This window comes from Rhipicephalus microplus, chromosome 3 (assembly GCF_043290135.1).
Source record: "Rhipicephalus microplus isolate Deutch F79 chromosome 3, USDA_Rmic, whole genome shotgun sequence".
NCBI lineage: Eukaryota > Metazoa > Arthropoda > Arachnida > Ixodida > Ixodidae > Rhipicephalus > Rhipicephalus microplus.
The window spans coordinates 23,678,479-23,702,840 of NC_134702.1; the positions used below are offsets into that span (position 1 = coordinate 23,678,479).

The 24,362-nt window shown below is 43.3% G+C and overlaps 1 protein-coding gene across 1 annotated transcript in view; it reads right to left on the reverse strand.

Moving 5' to 3' along the window:
- Positions 1 to 1,807: 1,807 nt before the first annotated feature.
- The window catches only part of Pp4-19C (protein phosphatase 19C), a 33,238-nt gene continuing 10,683 nt past the window's right edge, over positions 1,808 to 24,362 (reverse strand). Inside the window, exons 3-8 of the mRNA XM_037431634.2 lie at positions 22,985 to 23,137; positions 16,761 to 16,934; positions 13,609 to 13,735; positions 6,107 to 6,296; positions 4,730 to 4,808; positions 1,808 to 2,145 (exon numbers count right to left, since the gene is read on the reverse strand). Of these exons, the coding sequence (XP_037287531.1) occupies positions 2,095 to 2,145; positions 4,730 to 4,808; positions 6,107 to 6,296; positions 13,609 to 13,735; positions 16,761 to 16,934; positions 22,985 to 23,137 (774 nt within the window). The 3' untranslated portion in view covers positions 1,808 to 2,094. The remainder of the gene's footprint in view (positions 2,146 to 4,729; positions 4,809 to 6,106; positions 6,297 to 13,608; positions 13,736 to 16,760; positions 16,935 to 22,984; positions 23,138 to 24,362) is intronic.

The following is a 24,362-nucleotide window of genomic DNA, read 5'->3' on the forward strand; positions in this document are numbered from 1 at the left end:
TCATTGATCGATGCTAATTGGCCAAGTGAGCTGCTACGACCCCTCTGATTGGCTTAAAATGTGGCCATTACAAAATTTGACAATATGGCGGAATTGGCCAGCGCCCAGAATAGCATCCCGGCATTACAACATGCTCTTAGTTTGTAAACTTTAGCTAACATATTCTGATGTCAGGACACATGCAGAAATCAAGCAACGTTCACATTGGTGCAAATCATGCAGCTTTTGCAAAGCGCATTGCTGTAGCTATGTGCAACTACACTTCAATAGATCAGAAGCTAAAGATCAGCTAAAGAAACTACTAATATCATAACTGCAATGCAGCAAATCCTTTCACCAGTGCACAAGAGTGCATTGTTCATTTGTGAACTTTTTCAACTGCATCCATTGTGGCTTAACACATGCTCCACCACTGTGGCTCCAGTCTCACATTTTGTCGAAAGACAAGCAGAGAGCACTTACATATAGCGATTTAAAATGTTGGCGATTTGATGTGTGGGGTTTAACGTCTCAAAATAACATTTGATTGTGAGAGACGCCGTAGTGGAGGGCTCCGGAAATTTTGACCACCTGTGGTTCTTTAACGTGCGCCCAAATCTGAGCACAGAGGCCTACAGTATTTTCGCCTCTATCAAAAATGCAGCCGCCGCAGCCGGGATTCGATCCCACGACCTGCGGGTCAGCAGCAGAGTACCTTAACCACTAGACCACCGCGGCGTGGCAGAAACTTCAAATGTGATTACGCCATTACCTTATCAAAATACTTCGTGAAAAATCTACAAGGGAGATTTATTGTTGTAGGTGGGACAAAAGGTTGGTCTGAAGCAAAGTTCTGAACTGTGTCTGAGCTTTGGGAATGGATAATGGGTACAGAAAGGAGAGCGTTACGAGGATGAGACAGCACCGAGTAAAGTTTAATTGGCAACGGCTCTCCAAAGCAGCTTTTTATCTACTTCACTTCGGTGCAAAAATGGGACTAAAATGTTCAGAATACGCATGATTCTTCCAAGGCCCTGAAATAACCTTTTCCCATGATGGTTAAAGGAATTTGACAGAAGCTCTGTCACTAACTGTCCTAGCACTGCGTATCACAGGTAGATCCCCAAGATATGTTCTGTTCTGGTCAGCTTTATTATGTAAGGAGCGCACTACAAACACAGATCAGCCCTCACAAAAGTATTGGTGACTTGGCCATTAATGAAAAGCATGTAACAAAGCACGTGTTATGAGCATTATTACACGCAAAACTTTAGTAGAGACCTAAACTAACAATGTATTGTACCCTCCGTTGCTCGCGTGTTCGTGTTGTGTATGCCTGCCTCTTTAAAGCACAAATACCACCTAGCTTACTTGGTCATCAGTCTGAATGGTGAAATCTTTGGTCCCCTGCAACAAGCCTATTCATGCAGCGATAAACAAGCCCTGTCGGGAAGCATAGAACAGTACACGGTCAATAAAACTGCATTGGGCACACCCTTGCATTTATTGAAACACAGCTGGACTTTGAAATGATCTAGTATGGTTCACAAATTACTACCAACCGATGTAAAGGAAAGAATTGATAACACAACACACAAAAGAAAAAAAAATGTAACTCCTTATATTATGTACACTGAGACAAAACCTGTGTATGGTAATTGTAGGTCTTCATAAAGAAAAAAAAGTCAAACAAGATAAAATATGGGCTCTAGCAGCTGCATAACGGCTAAGAAGAAAATAAAATGAAGGCAAAAAAAAAACTAACACATGGAAAAATGTAACTTCAGTTGGCAGCACTGACAATGAAAAGAACGACACAAGCCAGCCATGACAGTGGCACAACAATCTTTCTTTTTGTTGTGTTGTTGTTGTCGTCCTGGAAGGCTGCCTTCCACGATGTCTTCAGCGGAGAAGAGTAGAACATTAATGACACAGCATTAATGATCTCGGAAGGAACTGGTATGAAAAGTCCAATAAGTGTCGATCTTGCAAGAAATGTTCATGTGATCGAGACCTGGTGTCTTCGTCTCGGGAGAGGAAGTTGCTCTCATATAAAATGGATGTACAATACTTGTGTGCAAAAAGGGGCAAGGGGAGGAGGCAAAGGAGTGCCTGTCACAGGAAGTACTCTGGCTGTGGTTTCTTTGTTGGTATACCTCTGCTTTCCTGCAAAGTGAGAAGATAAAGAAAGGAGGTCTCAAAAGGTTTGTGCACCACTCCCTGGGATTGATAAAAAAACAAAAAATAAAAAAAACGCATATGAGAAAAAGCAGGAGCTGCTGTGAACAATTCAACCAAATCATACAGTAGTGTGCGACAAGGAGAGTTCGCAAGCGGAGTGCGAAGTTTCCACTTCCTCGTGTGCCCCATTTTCGCGCTCTTCGGAGACTACAGCAGATTTTGCGTCACACAATAGGCTGTTATTGGCCGATAGTTGGCATAAAAGAAGAGCAGTGTTTGGTTCAGTAGCGCTTCTTGCCATGAGATGCCCTGGAGACGGGCTCTAGAGTGTGCAAAAATTACACAGTAGCAGAGTCCTTTGATGCCTGGTGTGGTCCGAACCTGCGACCTCAGTTTCATTAGAAGCTAGTGACGCTGCTGTGTGTGAGTGGGCACGCAAAAGCTGCTATCACTGTGGTTGTGCCTGGGACAGCCTCGGTGTTCTAGCTTTCATCACTTCAGCAACAATCGCTTTACTTTTCATGTACCTACTGAACACAAAACATGCATAAATGGGTACCTGAGAGCATTGCAAGTCTTGAATTGAGCACTCGGGCGAGAAGTGTGGCCACTTACCTGTTACTCAAAGCGGTTTCAGCTAAAAGGACACAAAAGTTCTGGATTTGAAGCACAATAATCATTACATCATTAGGAGGCACAGCAGACTGGAGACTGCCTATTTTTTATTGTTGAAGGTGTCTCATGAAATTCAGTAAACGATGTTTTTTTTTTCCCGCCCTGAGTGAAATGCAGCCGCCGCAGCTTGGTGAGAGCATTTAGTCTTGACATGAAACCTTTAAAACAGTTAGACTGTCTAAGCTTGCCCAAAATGTAATGCTCCACACTCACAACAATGCCTCAGTGGTGCCACTTATAAAAAGAGGCAAACATCTGGGCTGTTGACCACCATTTACCAGTAAAAAATTGCATTTTACCGATTGCACGGAGAACCGATTGTCTCCCTAGCACGACTTATCAGTTTCCTGATAAACTGCAACAAGTATTTTGATCAGAGATCAACGAATCCTTATTGCAAGGGCTCTTTAAGTAGGTTAATTTTGTCTAATGACCAAGAAAATTAAGCAGAACTGTTCTGCCAGCTACAAAGTTTTCACCAATGTGGTGCCACTGCTGAAAAAAGGTTTATACTACTAAAATTAGGATCGCATTTTGTTTTGAGCCAGGGATTCTTGCTTAAGTAAGAAAAGCGGTGCACACGAGGATGCACAATTGCTGCAGCTATGGTTGCTTACGGCCTAAGAAGCGCCAGCTCCACCTACAGCCTTCCCTATACGTCCCACAGAAAATTTGCATAAATGCTCCATTCAGTGGTGCTTACTCCTATCCACGATGTCAAACACATATAGAGTGATATGGGTAGTTCCCTTTCTTATACAGTCACGACATTCGTAGCACTGGTTTTAACCTGGAAACCCAGACATCCTGGTAAATTTTGTTGAAAAGTTACGACATCTATGCTCAATGCAAGTGATAGTTATTTGTTTGCTTTGGCTGCCTATGCGAAATGTGATAGGCTGTTACATCTGTTTGCCTGGTGTTATATGATGATATTTACCTCTTTTGTACCCACCTGCTAAAATCCCTCTAGGGGATTGCAGTACCAGTAAATAAATAAATAAAATAGGTAAACATAATATTTTAGGTGGCAATGAAAAACCTTTAACTCTTAATAAGAGTAGACTTTAAACTTGCTGAGAAAGGCACTTATGGTTTCAACAGAAACCAGTTAGCATGATTCTTCGCCGAGTGATGGGCAAGCATGCTGCAGCTCTGTGGGCGGAGCTTGCACACATTGTAAGGTTGTAATCTACTCTAGCGGTGCATGCGTGACAGTCTGTAATAGCACTGCCAAGTGAAAACAGATCATGCACAATGTCCCTGCTTCAGTTCCGACTTTCACAGGAACCGACTACGTGAGCGTTAAAAGGGGCACTGAAGAAGAAAACAGAATCTTGCACATTTGTGAAGTGCAATTTCACCATGCCAAAAACACCATTCGTACCGTGACATGACGCTTGGTAAGCGAGAAAACGCGCAAAAAGAAAACGCAGGTGGAGACACCACGCCGAGATTCCTGCACCAAACAGAGTGACGTAGCTAATTTTGAAGGCGTCTACTTGGTCCTCCATAGCTTCTACTCGATGAAGATGAAGTACCTACACATTGTCATCTGTGGCGGCCATAGACCAAGCATACGATGTTTCGGAAAATTTCATCGAGCCAACGTCGCGAAAATACGAAAAATACGTTTTGCAATTTGTTACGTCACACGCAGACATTTCGATGCAAAATTTAAAAGTGAAACTTCAGCCTTGATTTTCTCCGCTAACAATAAACTCAGAATGAAACTTATGGGATTAGATTTTCACAGTGTGGTTTATCAATATAAATCAGGTCACTGTTTCTTTTTCGTGTCCTTTCAGACACGGCTGCAAGTTCCAAGCGATCAGCCAAACCAAGTCCCGAGCCACAGCAACGATGTCAAGATCTGATGCACAAGGGTACCAACCTGAGGTGCTGCTTCAAATATAGTAAAGTCTCGTTGTAAATGCTCGTCCAGTTCCAAGATGGCAGCCACATTTCCGCACCTATGAGGGAAGAAAACCATTTTAAATGCAAGTGTAGACAAAAAGCATTGAAAACGAGGCCCTATCAATACACTGCACAGCAGTCTTGCCTAATGCCAAGATGTGCCATATTCAGTGTTTATGTGCCTCGAGTGGTCCATCAAAGGCCTGCAGCACTTTCAGAGTGTGATCCAGGGGTGCCCTAGCTGAAATATGATTGTATCACTATAACGATTGCTGGGATTTAATCTATCAAAACCATGATACGACTGCGAGAGACACAGCAGTAGAGGGCTCCAGAAATTTCAACTAGCCGGGGTTCCTTAAAGGGACCCTGAAACGGTTCTGGCGATTTTGTACAAACACATTGGGCCGATAGAGCAAGTCCTATTGGTCATGTAAAAACTGATTTGAGCTCTCTGTGTGAATTATGTGTTTAGTATTACAACAACTTTTAAGTTGTGAATAATCACTGCAGGTCTGTGCAGATCGCTGTGACTCAGCCGAACATGTTTTCAACCGCCCATGAACAGAGCAGTAAGAACCACCCCTCAGAGCAAACAGTGGCCAAGTCTACATGATAGCATTAAGTGCATGTCAAATAATTCCAAAGGGGCTCCAAATGCTAATGCCAACCTTGCGACTTTGAAATTTGGGAGATTCCTACAGCAGAAACAAACAGATGCAGCAAAAAAGAAAAGTGGTGTACTTGTGCATAGTAAATTTTAGGTTCAAATAATTTCTAATCAAATTTAGATGGTATATATATATTGCATATAAGAGAACTGAGAATGACCCAACTAACCTGCACAATATTTTTTGAAAGTCGAAGTAAGGCTAAAGCAAATGTCGTTCTTTTTGGTTCAAACAAAGTGGAAGCAACTTTGAATAATAGCAGAATTTCAGTTTCAAATACAAGCGACGTTTTGTAAAATACATTATGTTTTGAAATTTGCTATGCTTAGAGCATATAAGCCAGTAATGCAAGCTTTAAAACTTAAAAATGATGAATTGATTACATAAATATAACGATATTAAATTATTTAGCAAGAATAAGGGAATCTTGGTGTGTGTATCATGCTTCCTGGAGCTATAATAAACACTTCGGGCAAAGAATGCGAGAGCGACAAATATGGTGGCATCACCCCTTTAAACCAATACTAAACGTCTGGAGGGAGATTTTTGAAAAAGTTGGTAATCTGAAAAAGTCATTAACCAGAAATTCAGGCTAACAAGATTCAACTGTATTCCGTTTGTGCCAAGCTAGGATTTCTAGAAACCAAGTGTTCGACGCAAAGAAGCAGTATGCACTCAGTCACCTGTAGCAATAGTTTGGTGCAGACCAGACGGTAAGGACAGTCTCGTTGAAATGCCACTTGTAACCTTCCATGACAAGCTGGTGGGCACGGCAGATCATGTCGATGTGGTTGGTGGCGTTGAACTGGGAGACAACATCGCTGCCGAAGAGGTAGCCCGCACCTCGCGGGCTCACTCCCCAGCCCTGTGTGTCTGGGGGTCAACGAAATTCAACTGTTATGTGAAGCAATCGATATTGTCCCCTAGAGTGATTCAATCAAACTTTACTGGTTATGTGACATGCATAACTTCATAAGAGACACCGATGTAACAGACAAATGGGTATAAGAGACACAAGCGTGGCCACCTTGAAAGAGGTGTTTGCATACGTAATACTCTGCTTATCAGAGACACCCCAATTAAAAGATAAGAGTTGCTCCCTGGTGCTGGCCTTTTATAGAGGGATTCCACTGTAATATTCTAGATAATAACAATATAATGTTTCTCCCAATGTTTCCTCTTTGGACATTTTCGGATCTTATATAAATGTCCAGAATATCGGTCGGAGCCAGCACTCGAAGAATACAGCCGAAATTGGAAGCGTACTTAACAAAGACCCAGAAAAGTGGGAGTTTGGCTTCACCATGGCCTGTAGACTTCCCGTTGTGAGTCGCTCTGCCTGTCCAGTGGTTTGTGGAAAGCCAGTGTCTACCTGGTAGTACAACATTCTGCTACTTTTAATTTTGAAGCGGTACAAGAGACAAATAAAAAACTGATTAGCAAGGCTTTTTCAGTTCTACTCTGGGACTGAACCAGCCACAGTATGAATTATTAAACAGTACGCTGCAAGGAGTCGGTTGACCTTCGTCCTTATATACTTACGTGCATTGTCACAGTTGTGGTACGGCGGAGCTGTCCAAATAAACAAGGGCACTCGAATTATGTTGGGGCCTTAGGACAACAGTTACCACGTTTACTTGCATAGTGACCACACCATTAGTTTTCTCATTAAAATTTGATTCCGTGAGGCCCCCCAACTGCACAATGATAGCACAATCTAATCACTGCAAGGGTTATCATCTGAACTGTGTCAGAACACAGAGTGCCATTTTTTCAAATGCTACACAAGTTGCACTACAAACGATACTATGGGCGCCAGAGTTCACCTCCAGGTGGGCAGCAGTAGTTTTGTCACCCACCACTATGGCTGGCTACCCACCACTACGGCTCCAGGCACACCACAGCCTACTTTTCATGTTTGCAGTACACAACGACAGCTTTCCATTTGCCCCACCCAGTACAGTTGCAATCCAATTTTAATACATTGAAGAGCTCGTTTCGCAGAAATTACGGCGTCAGTGTCAGCAGTTGTAAGCAAAAAATCATCTTTGCATCACCCCAAAAATCGAGAAAGGTGCAAATAAAATAAATATACAAATTTCTGGGTCTGAGCAGAGATCGAACGAAGGTCGTTCACATGCTTCACAATACAACATAAAATACTGCAGGAATAATGCGTGGTACAAACGTACATTGCCATCGGGCATCAGAACATGAGATTATCATAATGACTTCACAGTTTAAAGCCAGACACCCACTACAAAAGGCACACGTGTTACTGCACCCGTACAAAAGGCACACGTGTTACTGCACACGTGTTACGGGCACGTAGTGGGTGCATAAAAAGTTGGAAAAGATTTCATGCACGAAGTGTGCGAAGTACGCACTAGAAACAGAATATCGCTATCGCGCCCAACTCTTAAAGGCGAAGCTTAAGGGTCTCCCAATTTTTCGAGGACTCCATGAAGACCGTGAAATAATTAGAAAAAAACGAATGTGCACTTCTTTACTTGCTTTTCTGTAAAAAAAAAAAAAAGTTACTGTGAAATATATTAGTCGGCACGCCAAGTGCACGAGAAGCCGTGGCAGTGCATACAGCGTAAACAGGCTTTAACAGGCTGTGTTGAGGATTCGTGGCAATCGTGCTTTTACCGTAAGTATGTAAAGAACAAACAAATATCGATGTTTTACTGACAGGACACAGCAGAATAACAAAACACAGTGGACTCTTGGTAAACGGAAATCTATTAAACAAAACTGCTGCTTAAGTGAAACAAGTGAATGAAACAAGTGCCTCTGATGTGACTGGTTTCATACTTGAATGCTGCAACCCAGTTCACCTCCCAGTAAACAGAACTCTTGCATAGCGGAACACTTTTCCGGTTCCTTCCTGTGTAGTTTAATGAGAGTCTACTGTGTACTTAGTTGTGTCCCATGATACTAGCCCATTCCAAGTCCTATCCTATTCCAAGTACTATATATCCATTGTGGCACCTACTTTTGAATCCCACTGCAGCAGAAAACAACCTGGCACATAAAAGCACTGCCTCAAGGCCACATAATAATTTGCATTAGTCAGCTACAACTGTAAAAAGCCGAGGAATTTCTTCCTCGAGACAGATAAATGCGAGCCTGCAACAATGGGCGGGCACTTCAGGCTCATCAGGGTGACCGTTTTTACAGTCAAGGCGGCCGCCCTGCTTCAATGGTCTCATGTTATTAATTTATTTTTTATTTGAAATACTGAAAGCCAACATTTCACCTCAACAGGATAGACTTCTAGTACAATGCAAAATTAAATATACAAACGACACAATGGGTGAACACAAACAAAACGAACAATAAAAACTAGTATGAAAATCATTGAAAGATAGGGCCATCAAAACATGTGGTAGGAACAAGGAAAGTATAAGTGGTAAGAACTAAGAGGGCTAGACCTTCAAAACAAGGCATTGGATATTACTAATGAGGTCATCGGAGCTGAATATGCTATTTGGCAATGAATTGCAATCCACAACTGTACGAGGGAAGAGAAGAAACTGTATTGAAATGCTAGTGTGCGAGCGAAGATTGGTGCCAACGAATGTTTGTGATTGTGCCATGTAGTTCTTGTACTAAGATGCTTAAAGGGACACTAAAGTTAAATGACAATTTATGTCAGAGTGACAGCTCCACATATGACAACACCTAAAACGACAATATTATCAACAACAGCACTCTACTTTCCGAGAAATAAGGTAATGCACAAGAACACATGCACCGCAGTAGGACATTCTCAAAATGATCCCGAAAACATCAGACGAACCGCCTACAACGAATCGCTAGTAATCGATCTAGCTGCAATAAATAAAGAACCTTCCACGCATCAAGAGATGCAACAAAATGCTGCTTGATCGTTTCTGTTCAATTAATGAAAAAAAGAACTGCTGGACGTTACTAAGGGGGAATGGCAAGAGTGGTTCAAAAATTCAATTTTTTCGTGGTCAAACTGGACAGCTGTTGCCATCTAGCAAGGCCTAGTTGAACCAAAATATGTCTGCACTCTCGGAGCCAATGGCGAGATGGCCGTTGTTGCTGCTGTGGCACCCACTGCTTTCAGTCTGCCGCTACTAGCGCAGTAAAGTCGGGCCATGTTGTGCACGGCAACAGTGATGCGAGTCGGTCCGGTCGGTCCACTTCAGTGAGGCGAGTAATTTGAAGCGCGCTGATCTGATGTGGACTACTAAAACGTGATTTTATTTCAAAATAGGCCCTTCCTTGGCACAAAAGTAACACTAAGAGGTTTCCTGACCGCTATTTCAACAATCAACGTCGACCTGATAGTTGCCTTTAGTGTCCCTTTAAATATCCTGAGAATGCTAAAATGATTTTACCAGCAATGCAGTTGTGAAGGAAACGGTCTTCTAAGTGGTTATAGTGAGCAAGTGCTAACCCATAGGTCGTGGGATAGAATGCCAGTTGTGGCAGCTGCATTTTCGATGGAGGTGAAAATGTTTGAGACCCATGTACTTAGATTCCAGTGTAGGTTTAAGAGCCCCAGGTGGCTGAAATTTCTGGAGCCCTCCACTAAAGCCTCTCTCATTATCATATCGTGGCTTTAGAACGTTTAAACTCCAGATATTATAGTCAAGGAGGCCAATGCCAGTTGTGCTTTGGTTATCTGGGTGGAGTTTCCTCTGACTCTTAAAGTTATATCTGACTTAATCTTTTTTTCAGAAAGCAATGCGAGATCGATACGCAAGCAAATATGGGATGCTTTGACAAACATTACTGGTCACTTGCTAAATATAAAGATGTAAAGACGGCTTCCCTGGTAAACGTGCTTTTGAGGCTTTGCTACAGAGTTCGCATAACCAGCCGAGGTACAGTAGAACCTCATTGATACGTTCCCGCTTAATACAATTTCCCAGCTCCTATGCTCGAAATTGCGAAAACTAAAGATGCCACCAAAAAGCTTACGTGTTGATACGTTCCGCTTGATACGTGTTCGGAAAATACGATTATTCAGCAGCAACGTTCATCATTGCAGCAAACTGCAGTCGTGCATTTCGTGGGCGAAAGTTCTCACTGACATGTGCAAAAAAAAACACTTTTGCATGCTTGTGAAGTGCCAAGAGGCAGACTGTGACAGCGAGACGACGGCGGTTTCTTTGCTGCGTACAACTCTCGTCCATCTCCCACACAGAGACCCGTATGAGCCGTCAATGTCTTCAAACTATATTAAAAAAATGCCTGTTATTTTCTGTAGCACAGTGGCTTTCGCGATTTAGCGTGGCCTGCAAGGCTGCCGGATCATCGGCACACAGTCGCTGCCAGCACTCGACCTCCCGGGCCTGTTTCCATGCCCGTACTGCACCATCATCTCGGCGAATGCGAGCTCTCTCACATTTCCACTGCTGGCGCTCTGCGATAGTTGTCCGTGGCCTACCCATGAAGAGGTTCTCCACAGCGCACGCACTCTGTGCGACGGTAGCGACGAGATTGATGATGTCAGTCACAACGCAGCCAGTGGTGTAAGCGGTTTACGACGCCGAGGACGACGTGACAGATATCAGATCCAATGGAGACCACTCTCCTCTCTGACATCGATGCCAAATGGTTTAGAAACATGCAGGCTGCGCTAGGTTTTCTCTGGCCAGGCCTTGTGCGAGGCTGCACTTTGCTCACGGTATATTGTTCGTAATTTGAGACAGTAGCGTCTAGCATGGCCTCGAAGAAGCGCAAGCCCTTGTCAATTAAGGAGAAGCGAATCAAAACAATGAATGAACTTGGACTGCCAGCGCTTACTGTGAAAACCGTGGTGTCGAAGCGGAAAGAGATAGAGATGAACACCTTGGTATTCGGTGGCACAACAAAGCAAGCCGGTGGAGCCCGCCATGGGGAGCTAGAGGAGGCGGTATTGAAGTATAGTTTAAACAATCACGAACCTCCGGAGTTAACTTTGATGGCAGTGTGCTTAGGAAGCAGGTGTTTCAAGAAGTGCGGTTTTCGGCAGTAGCTTGCATCAGAGGACACAGAGCGCAGCGAAGACGACTCTGTGAAGTGCGCGTCCGACATCGACGATGACATCAATGAGGAGTTCCTCTCTAATGATGCTGTTGCCCTCTTCGCTGAGTTTGCCTCAACAGACGACAAAGTCCTGACTTGCAAGCCGCAAAGTGTAGCCGAGATTGTCACCGAGGTGGTGGGGGGCGATGCAACGAAGAAGATGGGGAATGGGGCACCGGTAGACAGTGGCGAGAACGAAAGCGTGCGCCGACCGGCTCACTTCGCCGAAGCCCTCGCTGGACTGGGAGCTTTACAAAGCTTCTTTTGCAAAGAAAACAATGAAAATGTGGACAAGGGTCTTCAATATGTGCAGAAGGAGCTTTTCTTGTCCAACGGCAGCAGTAGAAAATTACAATTTCTTTTAGAAATAAATGTTTTTTGCTCTTTCACCTCTATACGAACTTGTCAGCGTCATGTTTTGCTCGATTGAGATCGTACTTTTTCCCGGATCGTACGTTTGTTTTCTGCATTTTTTTCCCCCAAAACGAATCGGCGAGGTTCTACTCAGCAGCCAAGCCCTGCAATGCTCGAAAAAGTGGCTTTGATTCTGAAGCACATCGACTCCATTTAAATGGGGAAGAAACTATTTTGAATAACGGCTGTGGCTTAGATTTAGGAGACTTAAAGAAGACCTATGTGGTCCACCATAATAGGGGGCTCTCTATGATAGCAAGGCTGACAAATGCGCCCGAATTTACACATATAACCCCAGCATTGCCATGAATTACATGTGGTTGTACACAGCAAAACTAGCCGAAGACAATTTCATGCATCTAGTTACTTTTATAATTTTTACTTTCTCATGCATTTACTGTAAGCCAGAATATAGGTCAAAATTTTTTTCGGAAAAAAAGAGAAGAAAACTAAATGAAAAGTTGACCCTCATCTTACACACCATTCATTGGCAGAGAGAAATAAAGAAGTCTCGCAACAATGGGCAGCTGAAGTAGAAAGCCTCAATTGCCATCGTGAGCATCAGCAGCGGCACCGTTGGGCAAGGCTAGGCAAGGCCTATAATGTTCTAGCAGCACCATTTTGCCTCGATTATCTGCTGTCAATCAGCTGTTTTCTTTTTCTATTTCCTTCAGAAATGAGAGGTAGTTGATGGCAGTTTACGATAGGCTTTGATAAAAAAATGTAATCAAGTATACCGAAGTGCACGGCAATTTGGCAACACAATGGGAATTGGGTGCATCGGAGGAAAAAGCATCTGAAGTGCATAACATCCTACAGCAACCCCCCCCCCCCCCCCCCAACGAAAACATCGATTCATGGACGGACTGCAGTGCACCCCGAACTGAAAACTCTATACGTCGAATTCGTCCGGGGGCTGCGTGCAAGGTTGCTACCTGTAAGAGCAAAGTGCATTTGCCTAAAAGCTCTCGAGACCACGCGCGACTCTGGGCTCACGAGGGTGCAATTCAAGGGATCGCCATCGTGGGTGTGCCGATCCATGAAGCAGAAGGGCTTTGCGCTGAGGCGACGTACTTCCGTCTTTCCGCAAATAATACATCAGTAACGCATTGCATGAAATGGAGGACTCTGGGACGTTACTAGTGAAAAAGAGACGTCGGACTCAAGCTCGCGCGAGTCTGAGTGGCAGCACTTTATGGCCTTATGGCATTTAGCTACACAGGATTAGTGTCCTAATAAAAAGAAATGTCACCACAGTGCAGCTAGTCGTGTCGCGTATTTACCAAGGTAAGGGTGCGCCGCGATACTTTGCGATAGTAAAAAATTTCTTTTTCAGAGATTCAATGTCTGGGGGGGTCGACCTATATTCCAAAATATTAGTATAGTAGTTAGATACAATTAGGTATAGTAGTTAGGTATATTTTATTTTTTATTTCAAATCACAGATTACGCTAGATGACTTAAAGAGAAAACATGGCTGAAATGATGACTTTACCGATAAGCAAATGTGTAGTGGTGGATACTGCAGGTTTCCATAACTATTTCCTGTATGAATCATCCCTTCCTTCACCCCTCCAGTGCCTTGTGGGCTTCAGCAGAAACAATTTGCGATAGTCCCAGACTTCTAAACCGCATAGGCAGATTTAGAAAACTTCCCACATTCACTAAGTTGATACTACTACAGTGCAGGCTACATACACCAGGGTGTATTGTAGGCGCTCACCTTCAGGGTCTGACCAGAGCAGATCGCACATGGGGCCATCATGAGGCACTTCCTGCTTGCGGTCAATGGTGCGAATCTGGTCCAGGGTTTGAATGGATGGCGACAGGCCCCCATGAACGCAGAAGATCTGTGCATGTCAGAATCGCAAAAGGTTAAAAAAGAAGCTGCCGAGTGTACTTAAAGGGGCACCAAAGACAGATAAGATTACATTGATATTTGTAAATTACCTGCACACAACACAAGAAATACTCTAGCTGTGAGATGTATGAAAACACCCTTGGCGGACCCCACCTTGAAGTTCCAGCACTAGCTTGCCATAGATACAGATTTTGATGGTGCCACCAAGGCCTTCGCGCTTAACCTTTTTGGGGCCAAACAATTTATTTTCAGCGTAACCAACTGCTTTACACAATATAAACGTGGTTGCCCCAAAAAATGAAAAAAATTGCGCTTGCGCTTTTCAATAAAGCATAATTAGTAACCAAATTAATTATGAACAAACCATTATTTCATAACATTTTTTAAACTTCACACTAAAAAGGAGAACACATGTGCCAAACATTATAGTTAGGCTTGTGCGAATATTCAAGTGCTTATTCCAGTTTCCTTTGAATCAAACAAAAAGTTAAAAAGAACTTTTGAAGTATATTAATGATAATTGCTTGGGTTTAACGCCCCATAACCACAATATAATTATGAGACGCCTCAGTGTAAGGCTTAGGAAATTTTGATCACCAGGGATTCTCTAATGTGCACCTAAATCTAAGCACACAAGTCTCAGGCATTTTCACCCTCATGGAAAATGCGGCCGCGATTCAATTCAAGGTCTGTACCTGAGTACCATAACTACTTCGCCACCGCGGCGGGTTTGGAGTATTCAAAATGAATGAATAGATGTAGGCTGTGTTCAGATAAGAACATCTGTGCATGTCCGCCGACCCCCTTTAATTTCGCCAGAAAAAATATATTTTGTTTTCCAGAGTTCCCAGCACCGCAAAGCCACTTTTGGTTTCACGCAAAAAAATTGAACCTTCTTAAAAATGTTCAAAAATGTCCACTCAGCTGCAACCGCTTCTTTCGAATTTCGCGAAAATGAGATTTCGATGAGATTCCGCAACAACACTGCTGTAGCTGTAGGTCTGAAAACTTTAGGCCACATACTACGAATAGTTTTCTTTGATAAAACGCCATTACTTTGAAGTTCTGATCCTCTTCTTTCTCCAAAATTGGCACACAGCTCAATACAGTCCCCCCCTCTCTTTATCGCAACTCCTTGCCCTTCTCTCACAAGTCTGCTCACCTCTCTTGATCACAACCCCTTCGCCCGTCTCCACCGCTCCGCGACGCCCGCCACGCTGGCTCGAATTAGTTTTGTTTTTTTGACTGGAAACGGGCCCAGAGCTGTTCCACGCGCTCTGGCATGTGTGTTGTGTGTGTGCGTCTTGCTCATTCTTGGTGTGCGTGTGTGGTCATGATGGCCGATGGGAGGACTAGCACGTTTCTTCAACCGCTCAACAAAACGTCGAAAGTGTGACCGCTTGGCTTGAGCGTAATCAGCGCGTTAGGTGCCGCATTGTGGAGCGCTTGCTCATAGCTGTTAACCACCTGGCAGCCAACTTGCTGCTTTGGGAATCCCTGTATTCAGCTGTGGAGATGGTGAATATATCATGGGCGGCGGTGATGACTACATGCGCGTGATACTGTTTTTGCAAGGCTGACTTCGTCGACGTGGGGCCTGATGCCAAGCCTGAAGCTTCCAACTGCGGCGGTGATTTGTGGTAGCGCGTCGTCGACTCCGACCTGGGAGAGCGGGTGGGACATCTGTTGCGATGGTTTAATTACGGCCGATGATGATGCAGACACTGTGGAACCGTGCACAGATTGGGGCATTGTAAATGAAGTACGTGACGAGAGCGATTTGGAGGAATCGGATTGCGAGAACGACGAAACTTTGGAGCCATTGCCTCATACAGTCTATGCCACGGGCTTCGGCGAACGAGCGCCCTGCCGTTTTCAATGGAACTCGAGACCACCCCTATCGCTTTTGTTCTTCGAAACATGTGCATGAAGGACTTTTTGGGGCAAAAAAAGTTTGTGTTTTCACTCACAACTTTTTTTAAAAGCTGTGTTTCATTTACTACGAACTTCGGGATACAGCGAACGGATGCCGCGTCACACTCGGGTTCGTTATAAGCGGGCTCGACTGTATTGCTTAAGTTTTAGATTTTTTTCCTCCACACGTCACGTACAAATGTCAGACTTCCCAAAAATTTCGAGAGTATTGCCACATGTTAGGTTAACAAACTTGCAGAATGTGATTGCTGAGAGTGACATCAAATGTTAAGCAGAAACATATAACTGAGGACATGTCTCTGAAAATGCAATATTAGGAAGACCACTTAAAAAAAAAAAGCCATCTTCATTTTTCGTTGAACTCTTCGGAATTAAACCCCAGCACATGCTCTAGCTTACATCTGTAAAAACATCTTGCATTATTTTTGTGAGAACGAAGTCACAAAGCACGAAAAGTGGTAAAAATGACGTACACTGAGTAACTGCGACATGAAGGGGGCAACAGTTGCCATTATCAATATTTTTAGGTCGTGAATGTATTCCGTGGATGTCAATAAATGGTGGATTGACCAAGGAAAAAAAAGAAACAGATGGTTTCAAAGAGCAAATTATAACTACATTTTTCCTACGCATTTCACAAAAACTTTTACGTGGACCCCAGTGACTGAGCATGCTGCATTGCTGAGCCACATGCTTCGCAAGAATCGCTTTCAAGGTCTTTTGCGAATGCAAGCCTGCATACACCTCATGAAGAGTGTGACTGTAGAGGATCTGCCACCGGATATTTAATGCAAATGTCATGCAAGCAATCACACCTTTTTACATGGCACACTAGAGATGTCTACCAAGAGGCGAAGAAAGGCAAGAGAATGACAAGTGATCCAAACAAGTTCCAACACAACATTGCGTTTTCCTATTAAATGCTCAGCCTAAGCATCTTCCAAACTTGTGGAGTAGGAGTCTCACACTTAGATACATGTCTGTCCTGTTATGAACACCGAAGTACCACTTGCTTGCTGGTTTTCTTTTCTTTAGATGAGCTTTTTTTTCGCCGCCATTAGTGACAGCGTAATAAGTACCTTGCCATCAATAACAGCAGACAGGGAAAGGTAGTCGAAGATCTCCGTGCAGTAGCGCCAGACGGTGATAGAGCCATACTTGCGCAGGCACTCATCGTAGAAGCCGTACACCTGTGTGATTTGTCGACTCTCGTGGTTGCCCCGAATCAGTGTGATGCGGTCTGGGTAGCGCACCTGCGAATGGACAAGCATGAGACATGAAATAAAACCACAGATGCCCTACTCAGCACATGCAAGCATTATGGTACCCTCTTTCTCAGTAGTCTGCCAACAGTGCAGCCTTATTATTATTAGACTTACCCAAAAAAATTAGGCCTGTGCAAATATTCAAATTTGCTTCAATTCTAATGCAAATTATAGAGTATTTAGAAGTATTCGCAATAAACGAATAAGTGTATATTGTTCCGCATGTAACCACCTGTAAAAGTGGTTTCATTGCAGTGTATGAGTGCTAAACCGTGAAAGCACCCAGCAGGAAAAATACACTCTGCTGCGAAGACCCACTTCAAATTTAAAAAGACTCGGTAAATCTTTTTGAGCATAGTCAGAAAACACAGCCGATCGGTAGTTGAGGTTACCAAAAACACGTGAGCCAAATATTACAGCACAGCACCAGGCCTGCAAATCACAATCAATTCTCGCAGTGAACTAAAAATTGCTCTCTTCTCTCGGCGAATGACGCCAAACTCAGAAATCCCTCATCACAGCTATTGTATCATCCATTTGCTTAATTATTTGAGCATGGTGCGCACCCGGTCGCACAAAAAGCCACGTATCCGAAGAGAAAAAAAAGAGTGCTTAAGTCACGAGGCGTGCGTGCCGTATTTTCTTTCCCCATGCCATCACCCCCTCTTTATGGTGCATTCGAACAACGGATTGAATCCAAATCTTTTGTGGACGCGGACGGCTAATCCGCGGACAATCCACCTGCAGGCGCATTCACACGACGAATGGTGTCCTACGAGAAACCAGCCGGATCACTCTTGACCGCAGACTCGTTGCTCACCTGCGCCCGCTGGCAGCAGACCGTTTGAGAATATTCGGCAACATGGATGCCGACAAGAAGTGACGCTTGGCTGCGATGGCCGTCGCGTTGTGCGAAATGGACGAGGAGTGTTATTTCTTCAGGATACAACGGAGTTGGTGGCACAATGTTCTTACAACTACATTGCCCCCCCCCCCCCCCCCCTCAAGTGTGGCACTTTTGAATGCGTCTCGTCTTTTTTACAAGCGGCACGTCGCCGGTTGCAGAAGTTCAAATATTTCCCCACCATGGCGGCTAAGAATCTCACGTGTCGAACGATGGCGGTGACATTTCCCGAACTACCAAAAGTGATTAATGCGTAGTTGATCACCTGAGTGCAAAGCTCCTGCCAACTAAGTAAACTATGCTCAAGCGTAGACGATGCCGACTCGTCACGCAGCTGTCTGCGAGCCATGGAGGAAATGCCGCGAGCAGACGAAAAGTGTACTGGTTGCCAGAAACCTCATGCTAATCCACTGAAGTATTGGCTTTCTCCTGCCAGAATCCCTATGTGAGAAACAGGTTGGAATCATCCATTCGCGAGCCGCGCAGACGAGGGGAATCGCCGATGTGAGGTCAAGTGAAGCGCCGTCCGTCCCGCCACATCCGGATTCGGTCTGTTGTCTGAATGCACCATTAGCTTCCAGCACTTACGTCTGGATCACAAGAGAGAATGCAATTGTCGCATATATTTGCAACTACACTTGTACTAGACGGATTCTAAAGATTTTTGCGGTGGTGAATTTGTGAGGCAATAGGCTTCCTTGATGAATCCATTCAAAAAGTGTTGCAGGGCCGCTTTAAATGAGCATATTAGCCTGAAATAAATTCATCATTTCTTAAGAAGACAGCTTATATGCTTTAAGTGTAATAAATTTTAAAATGCTATATATTTTACAGGTTATCACTAGCATTCTACTGTAAGTCAAATGCTGCGACTACTCAAAGTTGTTTAAACTTTTTCTGAACGACAAAAAAAAAAAAAAAATGCATTGAGGCCTTGTTTCAATTAAAAAAAAATATTTAGATTAGCTTATGATAAATGTGCCCATTTTTTAACAGATGTCATATATGCTATTCGAATTCGATTAGAAATTATACTACCAGAATCCCTATTTGCTTCGAACCTAAAATCCACTGTATGCACAAGCCTAACAAAAATGTTCCCTGTCATAACGCACACCAACATAGTTGAATTATTGGTCATAGTAAACTCAATATGAATTTTTGTTGGTCACACTTCATTTTAATTACGTTCACGTTTACATAACGAAACTGAAAACTTGGGTGACATCATGCTTCCAGTGGATGTCGCAGTGCGAATGGACGGTTGAAAACACGTTTGGCTGAGCCACAGTGATTTGCAGCAATTGGAAGCTTTAAAGTGTTGTAATAAATCACACAGTTTGCACAAGAACTTAATCAGTCTGTGAATGATCCTTAAAGGGCCACTCACCAGGCCCCATAGCCAATTTAAGTTAGACCCTCGAAGTCATGTGTTCGAGGAGGAGCATTATGGCACAAAAAGTTTTTCAATTGGTTCATTACAAGCTGAGAAAACCGTTTTTTTTTTTAAAGCGGCACAAAACAAGGATAAGAGGAGGCGAGCTCGAAACCCTTGTTGCTCGCCCACGTAGCCTTCGCAAGCCAAATCTTTTCCCTATCGTCTCCAGCATCCAGCCAAACGCTCACGTGCGCATGAAGTGCCCGAACAAGCCAAACCCCCCAGCATGCGATCGGCGTTTTGTTTTTTTTAAGACGATAGTCTTTTTTGGGGACCTTCGACGCACAAATTTTCATCTGTCTGTCTGTACATTTGGCTGTTTGTCCACTCTCAACAGCACCGGGTACTTGAAACAGCCGACCCCATTCGCAGCGCTCACCAATGTTGCTCAAAGATTAGCGTGAATACTTGTGCAATGGTCAGTTAATAAGCAATTATTGTGCAAGTCTAGGGCACCATAACAACACGTATATATTTTGCATGTGCATCTTTTACTAGAAAAGGCATACATTAGTAATTTTAAGGACCGTAGCGCTTATCACACTGCGCTGGCCATGCAACGCTTGCACGGAAAGGTGAGTGTTTCCAACTCTTTACTAAGACACGATGGTGCTGTCACCTAGCCGTCGCTTCTCGTTCTACACCTTATTACCTCTGAGACAGGCGAGCACACCCGTCTCAGAGCCACGTGTTTCGGTTTACAAGAACACCGCCATGTTTCGGTTTACAAGAACACTGCCAGGTGGCGCTCATGTCTCACGTGTGACGTGACTTGATGCGCTCGTCCGCCTCCGCTGCACGCTCGAGGCACTCTAACGCAGTGCCTCTAAAATACCATTCTCCGATTTTCTTGCGCAGAACATAAAATAAATTGTTTGCTCTCTTCACATGCAAGACTATCGTCTTTCAACGACATTTGCAGATTATATGCAGATACGGGGCCAATTTTTTTTTTACCAGCACTATTTTGTGGTTTACTGCCCATTTCTACAGAATGGTTTAAAAATGCTGGCTTAGACGCGGTAGAATAAATGAGCCCAATGAATGCACGAATGCATAGGAGTGTTAATTTCGCTTCCTTGGCTGCCCTATGCTCGACGCGCTAACCGCGGGTGCACGAATGCATGCATAACGGCGGCACATTAGACCGGCATAGAAAGAAAAAACGTGCACATTCCCTTATTGCGTATCATTATTTATGTCAAGTTTTATTAACCTCTTCAAAAAACTAATTAGGCAAACTATGCATGTCGTGTTAAATAATTTTCGCCATGTCACATGTTACTGTTGGCAACGACAGAGCACAGTCGTCTACGTAGAGGACCAACGTCACTGCGCTGCCGTGTACAAGTCATTCATACGCGTACATCATGCCATCATTCTCTAGGCGCACGCCCGCAAAAGGAAGTGGGAGCAGCGTTTGTCTTGAAATTTGAACCGTTTCCATGGTGCATAGCGTTGCAAATCTTGGCAGACGTGATTGTGAACGCTCCACCTACGCATTGCGCTTGTCAGCTCAAATTTTTTGAACCTGGTGAGTGGCCCTTTAAGACTTGGTCTATTGGCTGAATGTGTTTGTACAAAATCATCAAAACCGTTTCAAAGCCCCTTTGAAGGTAGTAGAGTGGCATAAAATAATTTCTGTGAAATGCATAGAGGGACACTAAAGGCAAATATTAAGATGTTAATTGCTGAAATAGTGGTTCAGAAACCTCATAGTGCTACTTTTGTGCCAAGGAAGTGCTTATCCTTGAAATGAAACCCCGTTTCAGTGGTCCATATCGCGTTAGCGCACTTCAAATCTCCCGCTTGAAAACTGTTCGTTTCACGCCCCTGTTGCCGTGCCCAATGTTGCCTGCTTTTACTGCATGGCCACAGCAGTAACAACGTCCATTGAACAATTTTCTGCCATGGCCTTCGAGATTGCAGGCAAATGACGTGTTTTGCTTGGTTCAATTGAGCACTGCTAGATAGCAACACCTATCCAGCATAACCAGGCAAAAACAGAATTTCGAACACTCACACTATTATGCCATTCCCCATAATAATACCAGGTAATTCTTTTCTTTATAAATCAAACAGAAAGTTACAAGGAGCATTATTACATGGAAGGTTCTCTGTTTTCATTGCAGCTAGCTTCATTACTAGTTAATAATTGTAGTCAGACACTCTGACGTCATCGGGCATTTACAAACTATCCCACTTGTGGGCCCCACCGCATGGTAAATTAAGCTTAACTTCTTGGTAAGTTGGGCACTGCTGTTGATAATATAGCCGTTCCAGATGTCATACATTGAGTTTTTACTCTGATATAATTGGTTATTTGCCTTAAACATCCCTATAAAGTACATCCAATGCCTACAACACTGAATAATTCACTATTTGATGACATAAAGTTAGGGCAAGCACAACGTTGAACAAGACGTTTCTGTGTCATCCACAGTTGCCGATTGATTAACATAAATGTACAATGTAGCGATATGACTGCGTTGCCATTAATGCATTATGCTAAAGGACCCTGAAGGCAAAACTGAACATTAGGTTGAGCTATACTTCATTATAAATTAAAATATCAATACATTTTCCCATAGCCTGGAAGCGATTCCAATTAATAAATGCTCAGGAAAAAAAAATCAATAGCTGAGGCCACCAGAAGTGGAAAAAATTTTTTCAACTCCACACCACCAGTGCTTCCACATACATGAGTATTTTCAGTAACACATAATGCTGTGCTGGTTCACTCAAGTTTATTTACATCCTCTGCAAGCAGTGCTGAATGCCATCTTGTAAAAATAACTTGCCTTCTCACCATCCTTTTGTGTTTCACGCAAAGGACTGGTGCGGTCTAGACTCTCTGACTGCGAATAGCCGTAAAAACAATTTACTTGTCTAAGTGTATCTGTGCTGAGCTTCAGAAATGCATCGACATCAGCTGCAATTTTTTTTAACTACTGCCTCATGTAGTGTATGTAGACCATGCACACCCTTTACATTTTTTATAGCATACCTGCATATGAAAAAAATTGTGCAAGCTGGTGCAGCTAATATTTTAATTTTTCAGTTTCGTTTCACGAGTGCGATACACAGTGCACATTCTGAAAGAAACCGAGTTTAGAATTTAAAACGAAGCGACCATGGCGACAGGGATACACAGTACTAACTTAAGCTATTTGAGACACCTAACATTGTGACAGGAGTTTCTTAAGCAACTTTCCTATTACAATGCATCTTGCCATCAATCGTCACGGAGATGCTACATGTTACTGACACCGCAGCCTTAGACTAGGTGCAGACAAGAAAAGGAGTTTAGAATGCTTAGGCACCCTTGACTGTTGTGCAAAGTACATTTCGTGAAAAGGGAGTGACAAAAGGTAAGAAAGTGAAGCATCAACAGTTGTCTTGACCCTGTTGCTGCACGTCATGTGCTGGCTGTTCAAGCATGCGCGGAATTGTTTTTCCTGTATGCTTCTCAGACTGTTATTTAAAACAGCTGGTAGTTCAGCGCTTCACTTTCTTCTCTTCTGTTCCCCCCATCTTTTCGTGAAATGTGTTTTGCGCTACAGTCAAGTGTACCCAAGCAATGTAAGGACCAACACACCCAAAAAGATGTCCTTTGGGAAAGAGCTTTGAGTTGGGGCACATCTCCAAATGAGAGGGCAGAATCTCAGCGTTAAGCCCCTTCGCGAAAGCACTTGCCTTAAGTGCGAGGAGTAGAAGGAAGGTCTCGACGCTGTAGAAGCCCCGGTCGACAAAGTCTCCCATGAAGAGGTAGTTTGTATCAGGCACATCTCCGCCCACCTTGAACAGCTCTTTCAGATCGTAGAACTGGCCGTGGATGTCACCACAAACCTGAATACAGGAGGCAGCAGGTTACTGAGAACGACTGGTCTGAACAACCATCCCTTTCATGTTCTCGAACAAGTTTATTGTCGTTCACTAAGTGAAAGTGGCGCATGAGCTCAAAAGTATGCTAGCTGCATTCTTCGTTTTTTTAACATGGTCAACAGTGCACCTGGTGGGAACACATCTATGCCAGCAGGACAAGTACACTGTACACTGACTACTAAGTAAATTTTAAGTGCAATCATACACTATCAAGAAACCAACAGGACATAAAAGCGTACGTATTATGCAGGGTGCATTTTTTAAAACAATACACATTAAATATAAAAATTTTGTGACAGCCACGCTCCAGAAGTTACACGCACTTTGTGTCGAGAAGGAAAAACTTTGCTGCAACTACAATGGCATCAACAGTAATCAACAAAAAACTACCAGCTTCCGAATTATTACTTGAGGGCAGTTTAAATAAGAAAGTTGTAGCACGTGCCAATTTATGGCACACAGTATTTTCAGAAATCACAGAAGTTCCCGTAATTATAGATATACTCACCATCGCAATTCGCAGGCAAAATCGATACTGATCATGTCCGGTGCAAAGAACAAATGGCCTGTTTATTATGTTAGACCAAAACTGCTAGTAACAAGTGATAAAATTTAAATGAAGAAGTGCAATGGCCATAACTTTTGTGACAAGGAAAAAATAATCCAACATGCTCCAGCAGGTTTTTTTTTTTTTTTGCTTATGGTGTTTGGTGCTTATCTGTTTGCTTGGAGCTGTACACAAGGAAACCGCAACATCAACCTTTTCTGTGAAGCATAAAACTACATTCACTATGCCAATCCTTCTGAAGCAAATGCGAATTAAGTCGAAAATGAGTGGATTTATGGCATAAAAGCCAATTGATGGCCAAAGAGCGCCATTTCAATATACTAGAGATATGAACAATGATATGATGCAATGCTGTAAAGTGACCTTGAAATTGCTCGCCTTAACGTGGGTAAAAACAAAGAAGTAATAAAATCATGACAGCGGCATGAAATATGTGCAGTGAAAGTAGATGGCAAAATGTCATGATAATAAAACTATGACGGAGATGTAGTCATTGCAGCCATGACTTCGGTGAAGAGGTTGTGCTACGGATCACCTGGAAATATGGAGTGAAAGCTATGAACATCTTTTAAAAACGTAAAAAGCGATTGCAGTTTAAAAAGCGGATCCCTACCGATGAGC